The 16,803-nt window shown below is 38.2% G+C and overlaps 2 protein-coding genes across 2 annotated transcripts in view; both read left to right on the forward strand.

Annotated features, from left to right (window-relative positions):
- Positions 1-351, forward strand: part of LOC145436559 (uncharacterized) — a 30,655-nt gene extending 30,304 nt beyond the window's left edge. Inside the window, exon 19 of the mRNA XM_080313921.1 lies at positions 86-351. Within this exon, the coding sequence (XP_080170047.1) occupies positions 86-351 (266 nt within the window). The remainder of the gene's footprint in view (positions 1-85) is intronic.
- Positions 352-458: 107 nt separating this feature from the next.
- LOC145436560 (uncharacterized) overlaps positions 459-16,803 on the forward strand; it is a 164,858-nt gene continuing 148,513 nt past the window's right edge. Inside the window, exons 1-14 of the mRNA XM_080313922.1 lie at positions 459-510; positions 657-845; positions 1,238-1,483; positions 1,548-1,670; positions 1,818-2,063; positions 2,127-2,249; positions 2,388-2,495; positions 2,968-3,213; positions 3,548-3,787; positions 3,857-3,979; positions 4,133-4,378; positions 4,443-4,565; positions 4,714-4,902; positions 5,283-5,528. Of these exons, the coding sequence (XP_080170048.1) occupies positions 459-510; positions 657-845; positions 1,238-1,483; positions 1,548-1,670; positions 1,818-2,063; positions 2,127-2,249; positions 2,388-2,495; positions 2,968-3,213; positions 3,548-3,787; positions 3,857-3,979; positions 4,133-4,378; positions 4,443-4,565; positions 4,714-4,902; positions 5,283-5,528 (2,500 nt within the window). The remainder of the gene's footprint in view (positions 511-656; positions 846-1,237; positions 1,484-1,547; positions 1,671-1,817; positions 2,064-2,126; positions 2,250-2,387; positions 2,496-2,967; positions 3,214-3,547; positions 3,788-3,856; positions 3,980-4,132; positions 4,379-4,442; positions 4,566-4,713; positions 4,903-5,282; positions 5,529-16,803) is intronic.

Genomic DNA, 16,803 nt, shown 5'->3' on the forward strand with positions numbered 1-16,803 from the left:
TGGGACACGTGATCAAAGTCCTGCAAATACCCTGTTGGGATGTGTATGTGTAAATATTCATAATATATTTCACGATTTGCTTTAGATGTGGATGAATGTTCTAAAGGACTTCGTGCATGTCCCTACAACGCAACTTGTCGTAACAACGACGGCTCTTTTATTTGCGAGTGTGATATTGGTTATACCGGAGATGGCATAACGTGTACCGACATTGACGAATGCGGGGAAGAGTTTCACGAATGCCATTTCAATGCAACATGTTCAAATGATCAAGGTTCTTACATCTGTGAATGCGACAGTGGCTATTCTGGAAATGGGAAATCTTGTACAGGTCTCATAAATGACCATTAAATTTTACATGTAATATATTTTCATTGCGTATCCGTATTTGTTAGATATCAATGAATGTTTCAACAATATACATAATTGTCATTCGAATGCCTCCTGCATCAACGAAGATGGATTTTTCGTTTGTCGATGTAACCTCGGATTCACCGGAACTGGAGAATTGTGTGATGGTAAATTTTTCAAGACGTCGACGTTTTTTCATAACAAACCAACAAAATATTGGTCAATGTTTTGTTTTAATGTATTTAATGGAATCTGTGGTATTTGAATGTCTGAATATTTAGCATATATTTCTCGACTTCTTTTAGATGTAGACGAATGTTCTGAAGGACTTCATCCATGTCACTACAACGCAGCTTGTCGGAACAACGGCGGCTCTTTTATTTGCGAGTGTGATATTGGTTATACCGGAGATGGCATATCGTGTACCGACATTGACGAATGCGTGGAAGAGTTTCACGAATGCCATTTCAATGCAACATGTTCCAATGATGAAGGTTCTTACATCTGTGAATGCGACAGTGGATATTCTGGAAATGGGAAATCTTGTACAGGTCTCATAAATGACCATTAAATTTTACATGGAATATATTTTCATTTCGTATCCGTATTTGTTAAGATATCAATGAATGTTCCAACAATATACATAATTGTCATTCGAATGCCTCATGCATAAATGAAGATGGATTTTTCGTTTGTCGATGTAACCGCGGATTCACCGGAAATGGGGATTCGTGTGACGGTAAATTGTTCAAGACATCGACGGTTTTTTCGAACCAAACCAACAAAATCTTAATATTTTTTATATGTATTTAATGGAATACTTGGAATTTCAATGTCTGAAATTCAGACTCTCAATATCCACCATATACTTCTCGACTTCTTTTAGATGTAGACGAATGTTCTGAAGTACTTCATACATGCCACTACAACGCAACTTGTAGCAACTACGACGGCTCTTTCAGTTGCGAGTGCGATACTGGTTATGCCGGGGATGGTAAATCGTGTACCGACATTGACGAATGCGTGGAAGAATTTCACGATTGCCATTTCAATGCAACATGTTCCAATGATGAAGGTTCTTACATCTGTGAATGCGACGATGGCTATTCTGGAAATGGGAAATCTTGTACAGGTCTCCTGAACCACCATTGTCGTATTTGTTCTATATATTTCATTGCGTATCCTGATTTCATCAGATGTCAATGAATGTTCCAATAATTTTCACAATTGCCATTCGAATGCCACATGCATCAACGAAGATGGATTTTTCGTTTGTCGATGTAACCTCGGATTCACCGGAACTGGAGAATTGTGTGATGGTAAATTACCCAAAACGTCAACGGTTTCTTCGAACCAAACCAACAAAATATTATTATGATTTAAATGTATTTAATGGAATACTTGGTGTTTCAATGTCTGAAATTCAGACTCTTAATGTTCACCATATACCTCTCGACTTCTTTTAGATGTAGACGAATGTTCTGAAGGACTTCATACATGCCACTACAACGCAACTTGTAGCAACAACGACGGCTCTTTCAGTTGCGAGTGCGATACTGGTTATGCCGGGGATGGTGAATCGTGTACCGACATTGACGAATGCGTGGAAGAGTTTCACGATTGTCATTTCAATGCAACATGTTCCAATGATGAAGGATCTTACGTCTGTGAATGCGACAGTGGCTATTCTGGAAATGGGAAATCTTGTACAGGTATCATAAATGACCATTAAATTACATGGAATATATATTCATTCCGTATCCGTATTTGTTCAGATATCAATGAATGTTCCAACAATATACATAATTGTCATTCGAATGCCTCCTGCATCAACGAAGATGGATTTTTCGTTTGTCGATGTGACCTCGGATTCACCGGAACGGGAGAATTGTGTGATGGTAAATTTTTCAAGACATCGACGTTTTTTCATAACAAACCAACAGAATATTGTTGAATGTTTAGTTTTAAAATATTTAATGGAATCTGTGGTATTTGAATGTCTGAATATTTAGTATATATCTCTCGACTTCTTCTAGATGTAGACGAATGTTCTGAAGGACTTCATACATGCCACTACAACGCAACTTGCAGCAACAACGACAGCTCTTTCAGTTGCGAGTGCGATACTGGTTATGCCGGGGATGGTAAATCGTGTACCGACATTGACGAATGCGTAGAAAAGTTTCACGATTGCCATTTCAATGCAACATGTTCCAATGATGAAGGTTCTTACATCTGTGAATGCGACGATGGCTATTCTGGAAATGGGCAATCTTGTACAGGTCTCACAAATCACCATTGTCGTATTTGTTCTATATATTTCATTGCGTATCCCGATTTCATTAGATGTCAATGAATGTTCCAATAAATTACACAATTGCCATTCGAATGCCACCTGCATCAATGACGATGGAGTTTTCGTTTGTCGATGTAACCTCGGATTTACCGGAAATGGAGAATTGTGTGATGGTAAATTATCCAAGAAGTAGACTGATTTTTCGAACCGAACCAACAAAATATTAATATTATTTAAATATATTTAATGGAATACTTGGTATTTCAATGTCTGAAATTCAGACTCCTAATATTCATCATATGCTTCTCGACTTCTTTTAGATGTAGACGAATGTTCTGAAGGACTTCATACATGCCACTACAGCGCAACTTGTAGCAACAACGACGGCTCTTTCAGTTGCGAGTGCGATACTGGTTATGCCGGGGATGGTAAATCGTGTACCGACATTGACGAATGCGTGGAAGAATTTCACGATTGCCATTTCAATGCATCATGTTCCAATGATGAAGGTTCTTACATCTGTGAATGCGACGGTGGCTATTCTGGAAATGGGAAATCTTGTACAGGTCTCCTAAACCACCATTGTCGTATTTGTTCTATATATTTCATTGCGTATCCTGATTTCATCAGATGTCAATGAATGTTCCAATAATTTACACAATTGCCATTCGAATGCCACTTGCATCAATGACAATGGATTTTTCGTTTGTCGATGTAACCTCGGATTCACCGGAAATGGAGAATTGTGTGATGGTAAATTAACCAAGACGTTAACGGTTACTTCGAACCAAACCAACAAAATATTAATATTATATAAATGTATTTATTGGAATACTTGGTATTTCAATGTCTGAAATTCAGATTCTTAATATTCACCATATACTCTTCGACTTCTTTTAGATGTACACGAATGTTCTGAAGGACTTCATACATGCCACTACAACGCAACTTGTAGCAACAACGACGGCTCTTTCAGTTGCGAGTGCGATACTGGTTATGCCGGGGATGGTAAATCGTGTACCGATATTGACGAATGCGTGGAAGAGTTTCGCGATTGCCATTTCAATGCAACATGTTCCAATAATGAAGGCTCTTACATCTGTGAATGCGACGGTGGCTATTCTGGAAATGGGAAATCTTGTACAGGTCACATAAATCACCATTAAATTACATGGAATATATTTTCATTGCATATCCGTATTTGTTCAGATATCGATGAATGTTCCAACAATATGCATAATTGTCATTCGAATGCCTCCTGCATCAACGAAGATGGATTTTTCGTTTGTCGATGTAACTTCGGATTCACCGGAAATGGAGAATTGTGTGATGGTAAATTATCCAAGACGTTAACGGTTACTTCGAACCAAACCAACAAAATATTAATAATATTTAAATGTATTTAATGGAATAGGCCTACTTGGTATTTCAATGTCTGAAATTCAGACTCTTAATATTCACCATATACTTCTCGACTTCTTTTAGATGTAGACGAATGTTCTGAAGGACTTCATACATGCCACTACAACGCAACTTGTAGCAACAACGACGGCTCTTTCAGTTGCGAGTGTGATACTGGTTATGCCGGGGATGGTAAATCGTGTACCGACATTGACGAATGCGTGGAAGAGTTTCAGGATTGCCATTTCAATGCAACATGTTCCAATGATGAAGGTTCTTACATCTGTGAATGCGACGGTGGATATTCTGGAAATGGGAAATCGTGTACAGGTCTCATAAATCACCATTGTCGTATTTGTTCTATGTATTTCATTGCGTATCCTGATTTCATCAGATGTCAATGAATGTTCCAATAATTTACACAACTGCCATTCGAATGCCACCTGCATCAATGACGATGGATTTTTCGTTTGTCGATGTAACCTCGGATTCACCGGAAATGGAGAATTGTGTGATGGTAAATTATCCAAGACGTAGACTGTTTTTTCGAACCGAACCAACAAAATAATAATATTATTTAAATATATTTAAATGGAATACTTGGTATTTCAATGTCTGAAATTCAGACTCTTAATATTCACCATATACTTCTCGACGTCTTTTAGATGTGGACGAATGTTCTGAAGGACTTCAAACATGCCACTACAACGCAACTTGTAGCAACAACGACGGCTCTTTCAGTTGCGAGTGTGATACTGGTTATGCCGGGGATGGTATATCGTGTACCGATATTGACGAATGCGTGGAAGAGTTTCACGATTGCCATTTCAATGCAACATGTTCCAATGATGAAGGTTCTTACATATGTGAATGCGACGTAGGCTATTCTGGAAATGGGAAATCTTGTACAGGTCTCATAAATCACCATTAAATTACATGGAATATATTTTCATCGCGTATCCGATTTGTTCAGATATCAATGAATGTTCCAACAATATACATAATTGTCATTCGAATGCCTCCTGCATCAACGAAGATGGATTTTTCGTTTGTCGATGTAACCTCGGATTCACCGGAAATGGAGATTTGTGTGATGGTAAATTTTTCAATACATCGACTTTTTTTCATAACAAACCAACAAAATATTGTTCAATGTTTTGTTTTAATGTGTTTAATGGAATCTGTGGTATTCGAATGTCTGAATATTTAGTATGTATTTCACGACTTCCTTTAGATGTAGACGAATGTTCTGAAGGATTTCATACATGCCACTACAACGCAACTTGCAGCAACAACGATGGCTCTTTCAGTTGCGAGTGCGATACTGGTTATGCCGGGGACGGTAAATCGTGTACTGACATTGACGAATGCGTGGATGATTTTCACGATTGCCACTTCAATGCAACATGTTCTAATGAGGATGGGTCTTACATTTGCGAATGCGACAGTGGCTTTTCGGGAAATGGGAAATCTTGTGCAGGTATCATTGATGTCCTTTTAAGTATATAGGACAGTGGTCCCCAACCTGAGCGGAATTCTGCTGGGGAATAGACCCATTTGGTGAACCTTATATAGTCTACATATTTACGGAGACAAACGAGCGGTTACCACTTCCAGTTATCTGGTCTGGAGAGGATGTATCGAAAATATATTGCGGGTTGTTAACAATAACTCATTTCAACTTCAACATGGATAACACATGATGTCGTCACATACGCATTCACCACGTCCAGTTTGACGTGATATAACGCTTTCGCCAATTTTTTAGGGTAACCGGTATCGGTTCACAATACCTTCAATGTTGCAGTTATAGGCATTTGTCTTTCGTCATATGTCTTTCGTTCTTCTGTGGTTGAGTGTCTTGTGTACCAGGGCTTTCTTATGTAGTTGAGTGTCCTGTGTACTAGGACAAGCAAATAGCAGCTCTGTAATGACAGAAGTTAAAAGGAAATACCGTACGGCGTTAGTTTTGGGTAGTGGCGAATAAAGACTCGGAATAAAACTGAAGTGGGGATTGAACACCAAAGGGTTTGGAACCACTGATATAGAATATATACTTATTTCCGTACCATGATTTATCAGATATCACTGAATGTTTCAACAATATTAATATAATGGCCATTTCAACGCCACTTGCATCAATAACGATGGATTCTTTGTTTGTGTATGTTGTTGAAAATGATGGTGTTATAATGCTTGAGACATTGTTAGACTGTTTTAAATAATGTTGTCTGTTATGTCTGCTTCTGTACCCTTCGGTAGCACTCAATACGACTGGTTGCTAGGCTTTGATTAACATAAAAGTAAGCTAGTGTATCCGAATACCATAGCAATAAACAGAGTTAACGTTGGTACAGCGAAAAGAAGCGACACCACACCCAACTAGTACGAATGAAATGAATAGTCCCGCTGTGAAGGCCATCAGAAGCAATCAGTATAAACACCCACTAATGGTTAAAAGGAACTGAATCACCTCACCACACCATGGTTTGAAGAGTTAATCCTTTGAAACCGGCTGTCTATAGTTGTACTGATCTTGGTACTTAAGAAAACCCGATCGAGGTTTTTCAAAACCAAGCCTAGCGAGGTATGCTGCGGACTGACGTGAAAATTAAGCAATCTCTCGCCAATCAACATGTTAGCTATGTGCGGAGACTCAGCTATCGCTCGAATGCTGGAATCAAGATGAGTACATCAATACTGCTTTTCTTAGCTTCTACTGTCTTACCAGCTTCCACTGTCTTACCGACAGTACTTGGAATCGGATTTGTGCAGTTTAGAACAAGGATCTATAATCCACCGCCGACACGCTGCTTGGAATGTAATATTTCGGACATAAAGCAAAATATTCCCGCGGAAGGAAGAGGTGCACGAAATGTGACAAAGACCACGCTTACGAAAACTGCAATAATCAGACCCAATTTTGTGTCAACTGCAAACTACCGCACTCTGCGGGTTACGAAGGATGTCCTAGATATAAAGAGGAGAGTACGATCCAGTCCATTATGGCAAATCCAAATTCGATTATTGGACAGCTCGACAAATGCGTCATAGAGTAAGGGATACAGTGGCGTGCAGCAACAAGTCACGACACAAGAAGGTCAAGCACGATATCCTACCACTGATACGGCATGGAGGCGAACAACAAAACTACCACGGAAATTCCGACAAATACACACGCTACACGCTTCAACTGATGGAAGTCATATTACAATCCCGACCAAAGCATTTTTCACTTTCACTGCCAAATTCATAAAAAATATATTATTCGCCCTCGAGGCTGGAAAGGAGTTATGCATTGAATTCATTGTTGAGGGATCCGCGGGAAACAATCTCGGTGCAATTATTCCTATACCAAGAGAAACCGAACAAGCTACTGTATTAGACTCATCTGTTGATACATCTGTTGATACCAGATACAAGTTTGTCAACCAGCGATAAAAAAAAAACTACGCAATCGTGAAAAGGGCAGAAAATGGGCTCCAAAGGATCATTCAGGTGAAAATAGTCAACATATGGAGACTGGTAATAAGTAATCAAGATGCCTTTATATTTCATCCAGTGGAATTGTAGAGGTATTTACAGAAAGTTGAACGAATTGAAATTTTTTTCAAGGGATTAGGTAACGAAACCAGACGTGATAGCCATTCAGGAAACTCATCTTGTTCCTAGATACAACCCTACGATTCATGGCTATGTGCTGATCAGAAAGACCGAGACATTCATGTAGGCGGAGTTTGTTTATTTATAAAACGTCAACTACCATATATGGTGATACCCTTGGACGATGTGTCGCCGATTGAATCTCAAATTGTAGAGATCGGAGGAATCAGAAATATGAATTTATACATTCCTCCGAATAGACGCATATCACGCTCTAACATGGAACGCTGCTTTATGCACCTTGATTCTAGCAGTATTGTTATTGGTGATACGAACGCTCACCAACCGCTGTGGGGAGAGCGAGGCGCATCACACCGATTACATCTGGTTGGTTCGAAAAACCTGGTAGTCATAAATACGAGCGTGCCCACGCGTGTAACAATTTCTCATCCAACAATGGGTCAAGCATCACTTTTGGACTTGTCATCTCGTGCAATCTGATGTAACGGACCACTTGTTCGGGAGCGACCACTATTTAGTACTCACGAAGCTAGCACATTATGAACACTCGACCGTAAGTCACTATAGCTCATGGTCGCTGAGAAAAGCATATTGGAAACAGTTTCAACATCATTGTTCAAGGAATCTGGAAAACATTGATCAAACCCACCACTATTTGGCGGCGGAAAAGACGACCGAAGCTATCTTAAAGGCTTCTTGTTCTAATATCACTACCAGTAAACCGATTAATAGAAAACTGTCGGTTCCCTGGCGGAACAAAACGTGTGCCAGATACATGCGTGTCAAGCGAGCAGCATTGCAGAAAATGAAAAGAACGTTTCGAGAGAACGATGACGTAATTTTAAAAAAAAGAAACAGCAGAGAGAAAAGCAATCTTGGAAGCTAAACGGTCTTATTGGCAAGATTTTTGTGATTCAATAGCAATTCTAACATATCAAAAGTGTGGCGCGTAGTGAAATCCATGTCCGGATCACGTTCTTCGAACCAAATACATCATTTAAAAGCAGACGACAGGGTGATAACCGATGAAATTGACAGAGCAAACGAATTGGCCAAGTAATTCTACAATGCTAGTAGTGATGGAAGTGGTATATATGATCGCTCGTGACCTGCAATTGGTTCTTATGGGCGGGGTGATGAACCCACCATTGTTTCTTATGGGCGCGGTGATGATGCCACCCTTTCAGGTATAGGCTGTGGTGATGATATACCGTGAAAACTCGAGTTGGTGACCCCACCCTCTCAGTATAGGCTGCGGTGATGACCTGCCATCGATTGTTTGGTAGTGAACTAACGTTGTGGGTATAGGCTGCGGTGATGATGTGCCTGTCATGTATTCTAACGGAGTCTTTGGTGATTCGCCATGTGTTCTTATGGATGCGGTCGTGAATCGTACTTTCTGGTATAGGCAACTCTCGCACGGTGTTGAAGAGGTATCAGGTATAGCAAATAGTCACGTGATTGATTCATAGTTAATGTGTATATTACAAATTATTATATATGACCGATTCGAGTTAATCCTAACGTTTACGGTGAATGCGACTTCAATATATCGTTATTCTTATGGCCGCGGCGGTGATTCGTACTTTCGGGTATTGAATGAGGGTGGCATGTCGTACTTTCAGCAATAAGGGTGTGAAATAGTTTGCTAAATCTAGCAATCACTTGCAAGGTAATATTTTGGTAATTAGTTTACCACAGAGCCGGCGTAGACGGCGATTCGAATACCAACAATAGCCGCGTTCACATACTATCACTTCAAAAAGGTGTGAAATATTTGTATAATCCTACGAGCGCTGACATGATAACACATCAGACATAGCCGTCTCTCGTGGTTCGGTGTTACAGAGGTAGGAATCACGCACAAGTAATATTTTTGTAATTAGTTCGTCTCAGAACTGGCGTAGACGGTGATTCCAATACCAACAATATAGCCGCGTTCACAAACTAACACTTCAAAAAGGTGTGAAATAGGTTGCAAATCCCGCGATCGCTGACAAGATCACACCTCAGACATAGCAATCACTCGCGATTTTCTGTTACATACATACCGATCGCCAACAATGTAATATTTTGGTAATCAGTATGTCACAGAACTGGATTTTGCCGGTAAGATTTAATAAGTAACGCATAACATACCGTCGCAGACGGTGATTCGAATACCGACAAATTATCACTTATTTCTGATCCAACCCTAATCCTTTGCGAAGTTAACGCTTATTCGAAAAGGTGTGAAATAATTGTAAAACCCTACGGTCGCTGACAGGATAATGCATCAGACATAACGAGCCAGTTATTTTTGGGCGTCGGAATCCATTCGCGAGATGTACTATGGATAAATTGAGATAAATCGAAATGAATTATTTTGACTTTGGCATAGTATGAATTGAAATAGGTTTGACAAACATGACTACCAACTTTGACCCAGTCACATTTCAAGATTACACTTTGAAACAATCCTTGAAACTTACAACTCTATTCGCGATCCAGTTTTCCGTTGGTCAAATAGAGTTTCAGTAAATACTATCGCGATATTTTAATGTGTTACTACACACAATAGAATCATTCAATGAAATATCGCCCATTGTTGTACACATTTCCAATTTGACAACCGTTTGCACATAACGCGATCGAGTTGCAATGCGATGAGTTGAATTGCAATCGAAATATTTCAACCTACTTTGCCATATTGCGATTTGAAGTAGGTTTGTCAGACATGCTCGCAAACTTTCCCTCCGTTGTATTTCAGATTAATTTATTCACACGATCACTATCTCGCTGTCTTCACATTTACACAAGCGCCTACTGTTCCCGCTCGCACTTTCAGCACGACAGTTCAACTTGTCACAATAGCTGATTATTCACATATTGATTTGGAACAAAAGAAATCTTGAACAAGTTATCGGGTTATTTTTTGTTGCAATTTAGTGTACGGAGATAGTATTACGTCTCGACATCTTACCATCTTACCATATTCAAAGAGTCAACCACAATAACATTGTCAAGTAAATCCGTTTGTAAATTACCCGACCAACTCAAACTGTATCAGTATGAAAAACAGTCAAACATACACGAGTCCATACAATCACTAAAACCTAAAATCCATAACAAGTTCGGTTGTATTCATACCCCGACGATGCGTCTTTTCATTCAACTTTAAAAGTCGTTTTTCGTTTTGGTCACGAAATCGAGGTAAAACGGTCGACCTTGTGTCTTTGACATCGGGTCGACCTTTTTGTCTCGATTTCGGAAAAGTCGAAACTCGAAAAGTGTATTTCACGGTTCCAAAACCTGTACGAGCGCGTAGAGCTCGTCGAGACGATCTCAACGGTGGTTCGTACTATTCTGTAAGATAGAGGAATTACTACGCGGTATATTCTCTCTGAGGAATTACTACGCGGTATATTCTGCAAGACAAAGTAATTATTACTCGATATATTTTGTAAGACAAAAGTAATTACTACTCGGTGCAGGCGACTTGAGATTAACATAATATGTTTGAGTATACGAGATTTGAAAGTCTGACCAACGTAGTTGAGAATTCATTTCTTACAATCGAACGCCGGTGTTATATCGAAAGTTATCATGCTGTAAACATAAGGATTGATACATTGATTTGATATATGTAATAGTCGATCATGACTTGATTATTAAAGCATGACGTAATTGAACCGGTGTTGGTTATTGTGATATCAACAAACTTTTCAGAGATATTTTTATTAACATATTGAGTTGTAAAACTATCCATGTGTGAAATGTTCTGGATTGGGAAATTATCCCGGGCTGGTACTAAACAATCGTTGTATAGCAGACAACAGAAAATACTTTACAAATGCAATCGTTTACAATAATTAGGACTAAAGATGAAACAACAATATCGGTATTATTACATTCAACATCCAGTACAATTATTAAAATCTATCGCTTGCGATAACCGGTGCTAAACATGTAATAATTCCATTATTCATACATTGAACACCCGATACAAAATGCTTTATTATCGCAATTCGTAACGAGTAATTGAAACGACTATACGTGTGGACTTAGTATATCACAATGTCATATCGTTATTATTGAATCCAACAATTGATACGATTTATTGTCGGAATTTGTGACAGCGAATTGAAACATCCGTACCTTACAGAGTGTGAAAATATCACTTTTGGTATCGAGTACCAGTAGAAGCGGGTGAACAATACCTAATCGTTTCAGTGACTCGTCGTTGTACGCGCTAAATATAAAACATTACGAGGTTACACTCTAAGACCTTGATCAGCACAAGAGCAATTTGGAATAAATATCTTTACTGGCTGCAACCTATTCTACTAGACAAAACTCACAGCATTAATAAAATCATAATAAGTGCTACACTGAAATCTACAAAATGTGTTTGTATTGTCGTTCATAGTAGTGATCATACATTATCATTTGAATCTTTTAAAGTAAATTTAATCATAAAACCAAACTACTGAAAGTCATTACCACGACCACAGAAACAATTTGTATGATATTCGCCAAACGCATCCTAACTCAGTATGCAGAAATTATTTGTAGAGTGCATATCGACAAAGAAATCAGGAACACAACCAACAACGAAATTGATAAATGCGTTTCGCGTTACTATTGATACAAGTTCATTTCTGTCGGTCGAAATAAATGCCATCACAAAACTCAGAGCATGCAAAGGTCTTGATTGATATGAATTTCGATTTGTGTCTTATGATACCAGCAAGCATTTTAGAAATTTATCAAGCATTTTAGAAATATTACGAATTGTTAAACCTAAGTCGTACGTCCGATTAATAGTTGATTGGAAACTTGTTCGCGTACCTCAACCATTACAGAAAAGTATAACACCATTGTCCGACAATCTTTTACAAAAAGGATCGAAACCAAGTGACCCAAAGTCGTTGTCGTCACATAAACAATTTGTACGACGTTTGATAAATGTGTCCTATACTTAGGTGTACTAGAAATATTTGTAAAAGTATTTGTAAAAGTTGTAAAACAGACTCCAGTAAAGAAATCGACTTTCACCGTCGAAGGTAGTCGTGTGAATACCAAGTTACGGTTCCATGTTTGTGTGTCTGTATGTCATGCTTCAGATTGAATTTACAGACTCAGAGTCATTGCAATGTGTCTTATTGGAATGACATTGTTATCGGGGGTGCTTGATGACATTCGATCTGCATCAAAACTACCGGCTATGATAATGTCTGTGGATCGAAGGCTTACTCCCCGATGTTTGTATACCAACACATTGCATGCAATGTCACACACCTCCATTTACGCGTATACTTGTGTGGGCAAACAATCGCGACGTATGTGTGGATGGTATTTTTTCGTGGAAACAAAACACGGGATGTAATATGTTTACTTGAATATTGGTCGTTGGGTCATGAGTGAATACCCGGATCCAATCACACACTTTCTTATGTTCATCCGGTTTCAGCTGACGGGAGCGACATGTATTGACCAATAAAGACACAATATAGTAAACATGCGGGAGAATACTCAAACCGAATTGTTAGCGCGTTGGGAAACATAAATTCAGTCGTTTTCCGAAAACCGTTATCCACGTACCAATCAGTTACCAAAGTCGAGGAGGTGTTTTATTCAGACATTTTGACTCTGGAAAATCCAAAGCACGAACCCTGACATCGCGGACATGTCGAAACCTATTGACCAATTTCCAAAACATACATGTCAATGTACAACAGCACATTGCATGCGGGTAACTGAGGATTTTGATGGGATGCACCAGAACAAGTGAATATGCGATTACACAAATGTATCGGAGTCGTTGTTGGTGTATATTTTGTCGCTGCCCGTTGTAACAACATACAAAAATATCAAATTGTCCGGCGTGGTTGTCAGTTTTCAAAACGAAAATGGTATTGTTACCCAGGGAAAAGATAGATTTCAAAGGGGAAACGATATTGGTACTCAGGTAAATGATAGTTTTCCAACGAAAAGGGTTTGTTACCCAGGGAGAAAATATATTTTTAAAAGAAAATGATTAGTTACTCTAGGTAAAAGTATTTTTCCAAGTGAAAATGGTTTGTTGTTGTAGAAAAAAAAAGGATTTGCAAACGAAAAGGGTTTGTTGTTCAGGGAAAAGGTAGATTTCCAAGTGAAAATGTATTGTTACTCTGGGTAAACCAAAGATCTCCACAGGACAATGGTATTTTTAGTCAGGTAACGGTTGACCTCCAAGTGAAAATGGTAATTTTACACAGGTAAACGTCAGTTGTCCAAACGAAAATGATATTTTTACTTGGGTAGGTATCGTATGTTCAGTGTCAGTGATGTTGTTAAACGTTGTAGCTTGACGTCGGTATCCCGTTAGTGTACTATTATGAGTGTGAAAAGGATTTACACATCTTGTGCAGAGTATCGCGATAGTGAACATATTTTTCACGTGTCGAAACAAGATCGTTGTTCCAATGTGAATGCATGAGGAGAGTAGGCGATACGTTGTTCCAATGTGAATGCAAGAGGAGAGTATACAGTTAGACCATGCTGTATGCTTCGATTAAAACCACAATACCACATGTAAATCTATTCGAACAACTCGATGACATTGATATAGTGTTACTAAAAGTAATTATTTAGAGTAGTGACAGTTTGTGACCAACGAATGCAAATTGATCATGATATTAAAATATACGCTTTCGTCAACATAACGACTTGGCACAGGGAAAACACTTTCACGTTTTTCAATAACTCGATTCTCGTATATTGTTGCTTGTGTGATTTACAGCTGGTGCACAAAGGTTATCAACGTTTTTAATATAGCACCACCTTGTAGTTGTTTTGATGTATGGAAAATCATCCGATTACTTGTCACTTCTCGTAAGTAAAGTAAATTGTTTTGCGCGTTAGATTTGTGGAACGTAAGACGAATACATACTCTTTTATGGAGGTAACTAGATTACTTTCATGACATTGATAGGTCTATCAAACAGGGACCACGGTTTTGTTTTTGAAAGACGTCAATATGTCGATATAATATTTACTAAATGTAAAACTCGGCGGATATCATGAATGTGTAGGACTCACGATATACATTGTACAAATACAACTTTTAAGATCTTCTTGGAGGTAGAAAACTTCAATATACATTTGAATAGTATATTCATACAACTATGTTACAAGAACTATATGATATTTCTGTAAGTACTATAGTTGTGTGTTGGATTATTTGAATATTTAGATACGCGACCATTCGTGTAAAAAAAAAACGATGTCAAAACATTTTGTAGAGTCTTACCACCCATTCCATTCAAGAGGGGTATTTTGTGTGATGTAAATATCTTTCATATTGTGATCTGAAAACGTCGCGGGGGGGTATCAGTCGTATCATACAAAGTAACTAGTTGACACAAACAAAATATTGAATGAAGACTCGTCTGTTGTTTTCATAAGTCAAGGGAGTGAAAATTGTTTTTTGTTACACTAAATTATTTTCCGCTACACTAGCATAGTTTGTATCTAGAAAAAACGATACACACCGACGACGTGATGTCGGTCAAAATCGTTATGTAAAGAGTGAATAAATCCTCTTCCATGTTGGTGTGACTCAAGTCGATCGCATGTTACACATAACCATCATTTGTATTGCGTGTGATATTGTGAAGATGACACCGCAACAACACAACAAGTAATATTTTGTGTCGGGTGTTTGCGCTTTAGGAATAGCGAAGTGTGTGATATTTTGGATATGTCTGCTCTATTGAAACTAGGGTTGTTCTTGGGTCTTGTGTCGGGTAAATCAGAACTATGTCTAGAATTCAAGCACGTCGAAGTAAGTTCTTTAGTGACTATGATTACACCTACTTTGACGAAAGGAAATGGATACCATACTAATGAACAAAAAGTGCAAAATGGTTTTACCAGATTTAGGTGTAGGATATCTTTTCGTCGATTTCTTTACCGGAGTGTGTTTTACAAATATTTCTAGTACACCTAACTATAGGACGCATTTAGCAAACGTCGTACAAATTGTTTATGTAACGGCAACGACTTTGAGTGACTTGGTTTCGATCCTTTTTGTAAAAGATTGTCGGACAATGGTGTTATACTTTTCTGTAATGGTTGAGGTACGTGAACAAGTTTCCAATCAACTATTAATCGGACGTACGACTTTGGTTTAACAATTCTTAATATGTCTAAAATGCATGCTGGTATTATAAGACACAAATCGAAATGCATATCAATCAAGACCTTTGCATGCTCTGAGTTTTGTGATCGCATTTATTTCGCCCGATAGAAATGAACTTGTGTCAATAGTAACGCGAAACGTGTTTATCATTTTCGGTGTTGGTTGTGTTCCTGATTTCTTTGCCGGTATGCACTCTACAAATAAATTCTTCATACTGAGTTTGGAAGCGTTTGGTGAATATCATACAAATTGTTTTTGTGGTGGTAATGACTTTCAGTAGTTTGGTTTTTATGATTATAATTACTTTAGAAGATTCAAATGATAATGTATGATCACTAATGAACAACAATACAAACACATTTAGTAGATTTAAGTGTAGCGCGTATTTCGATTTTATTAATGTTAAGAGGTTTCTGTATTACTCGAGTATAGTTGAATAGGAGGTGTCTAGCAAACATATTTCAATTTGTTTTTTGTAATGATCAAAGTGTGTGAATGGTGCGAACGGATTAAGCATTAATCAAGCGGCGGTATGTCAATTCACCTAGTCTGATATCTTGACACCGGGTAATGTGCGAAAGTGTTTCAATTCTCACCGCAGATTACGACGATAAAGTATTGCGCCGGTTATTGTTCAACAAAGTAAATTGTTGTTTCATCTTTAGTCTTGGTTACTGGAGAGAATTACATTTGTAAAATATTTCCTGATATCCACAATACGCTGCGTGGTTTTTACGAACACGGCTTAATCTTCCCAATCAAAACATTTCAGACATGTTAATCTAGTTTTACAAATCGATATGTTAATAACAATGTTTCTGAAAAGTTGTTGGTATCGTGATAACCTTTAACACAACCCTGGTCTAATTATGTCGTAATTTAATAATCAAGTCATGATCGACTATTACAAAATCTCATATGTCAAATCAATGTGTCAACTCTTATGTTTACATCATGATAATTTTCA

This window comes from Botryllus schlosseri, chromosome 3, assembly GCF_051294905.1.
Source record: "Botryllus schlosseri isolate E-star chromosome 3, Bs_hap1, whole genome shotgun sequence".
In the NCBI taxonomy this organism is placed as follows: Eukaryota; Metazoa; Chordata; class Ascidiacea; order Stolidobranchia; family Styelidae; genus Botryllus; species Botryllus schlosseri.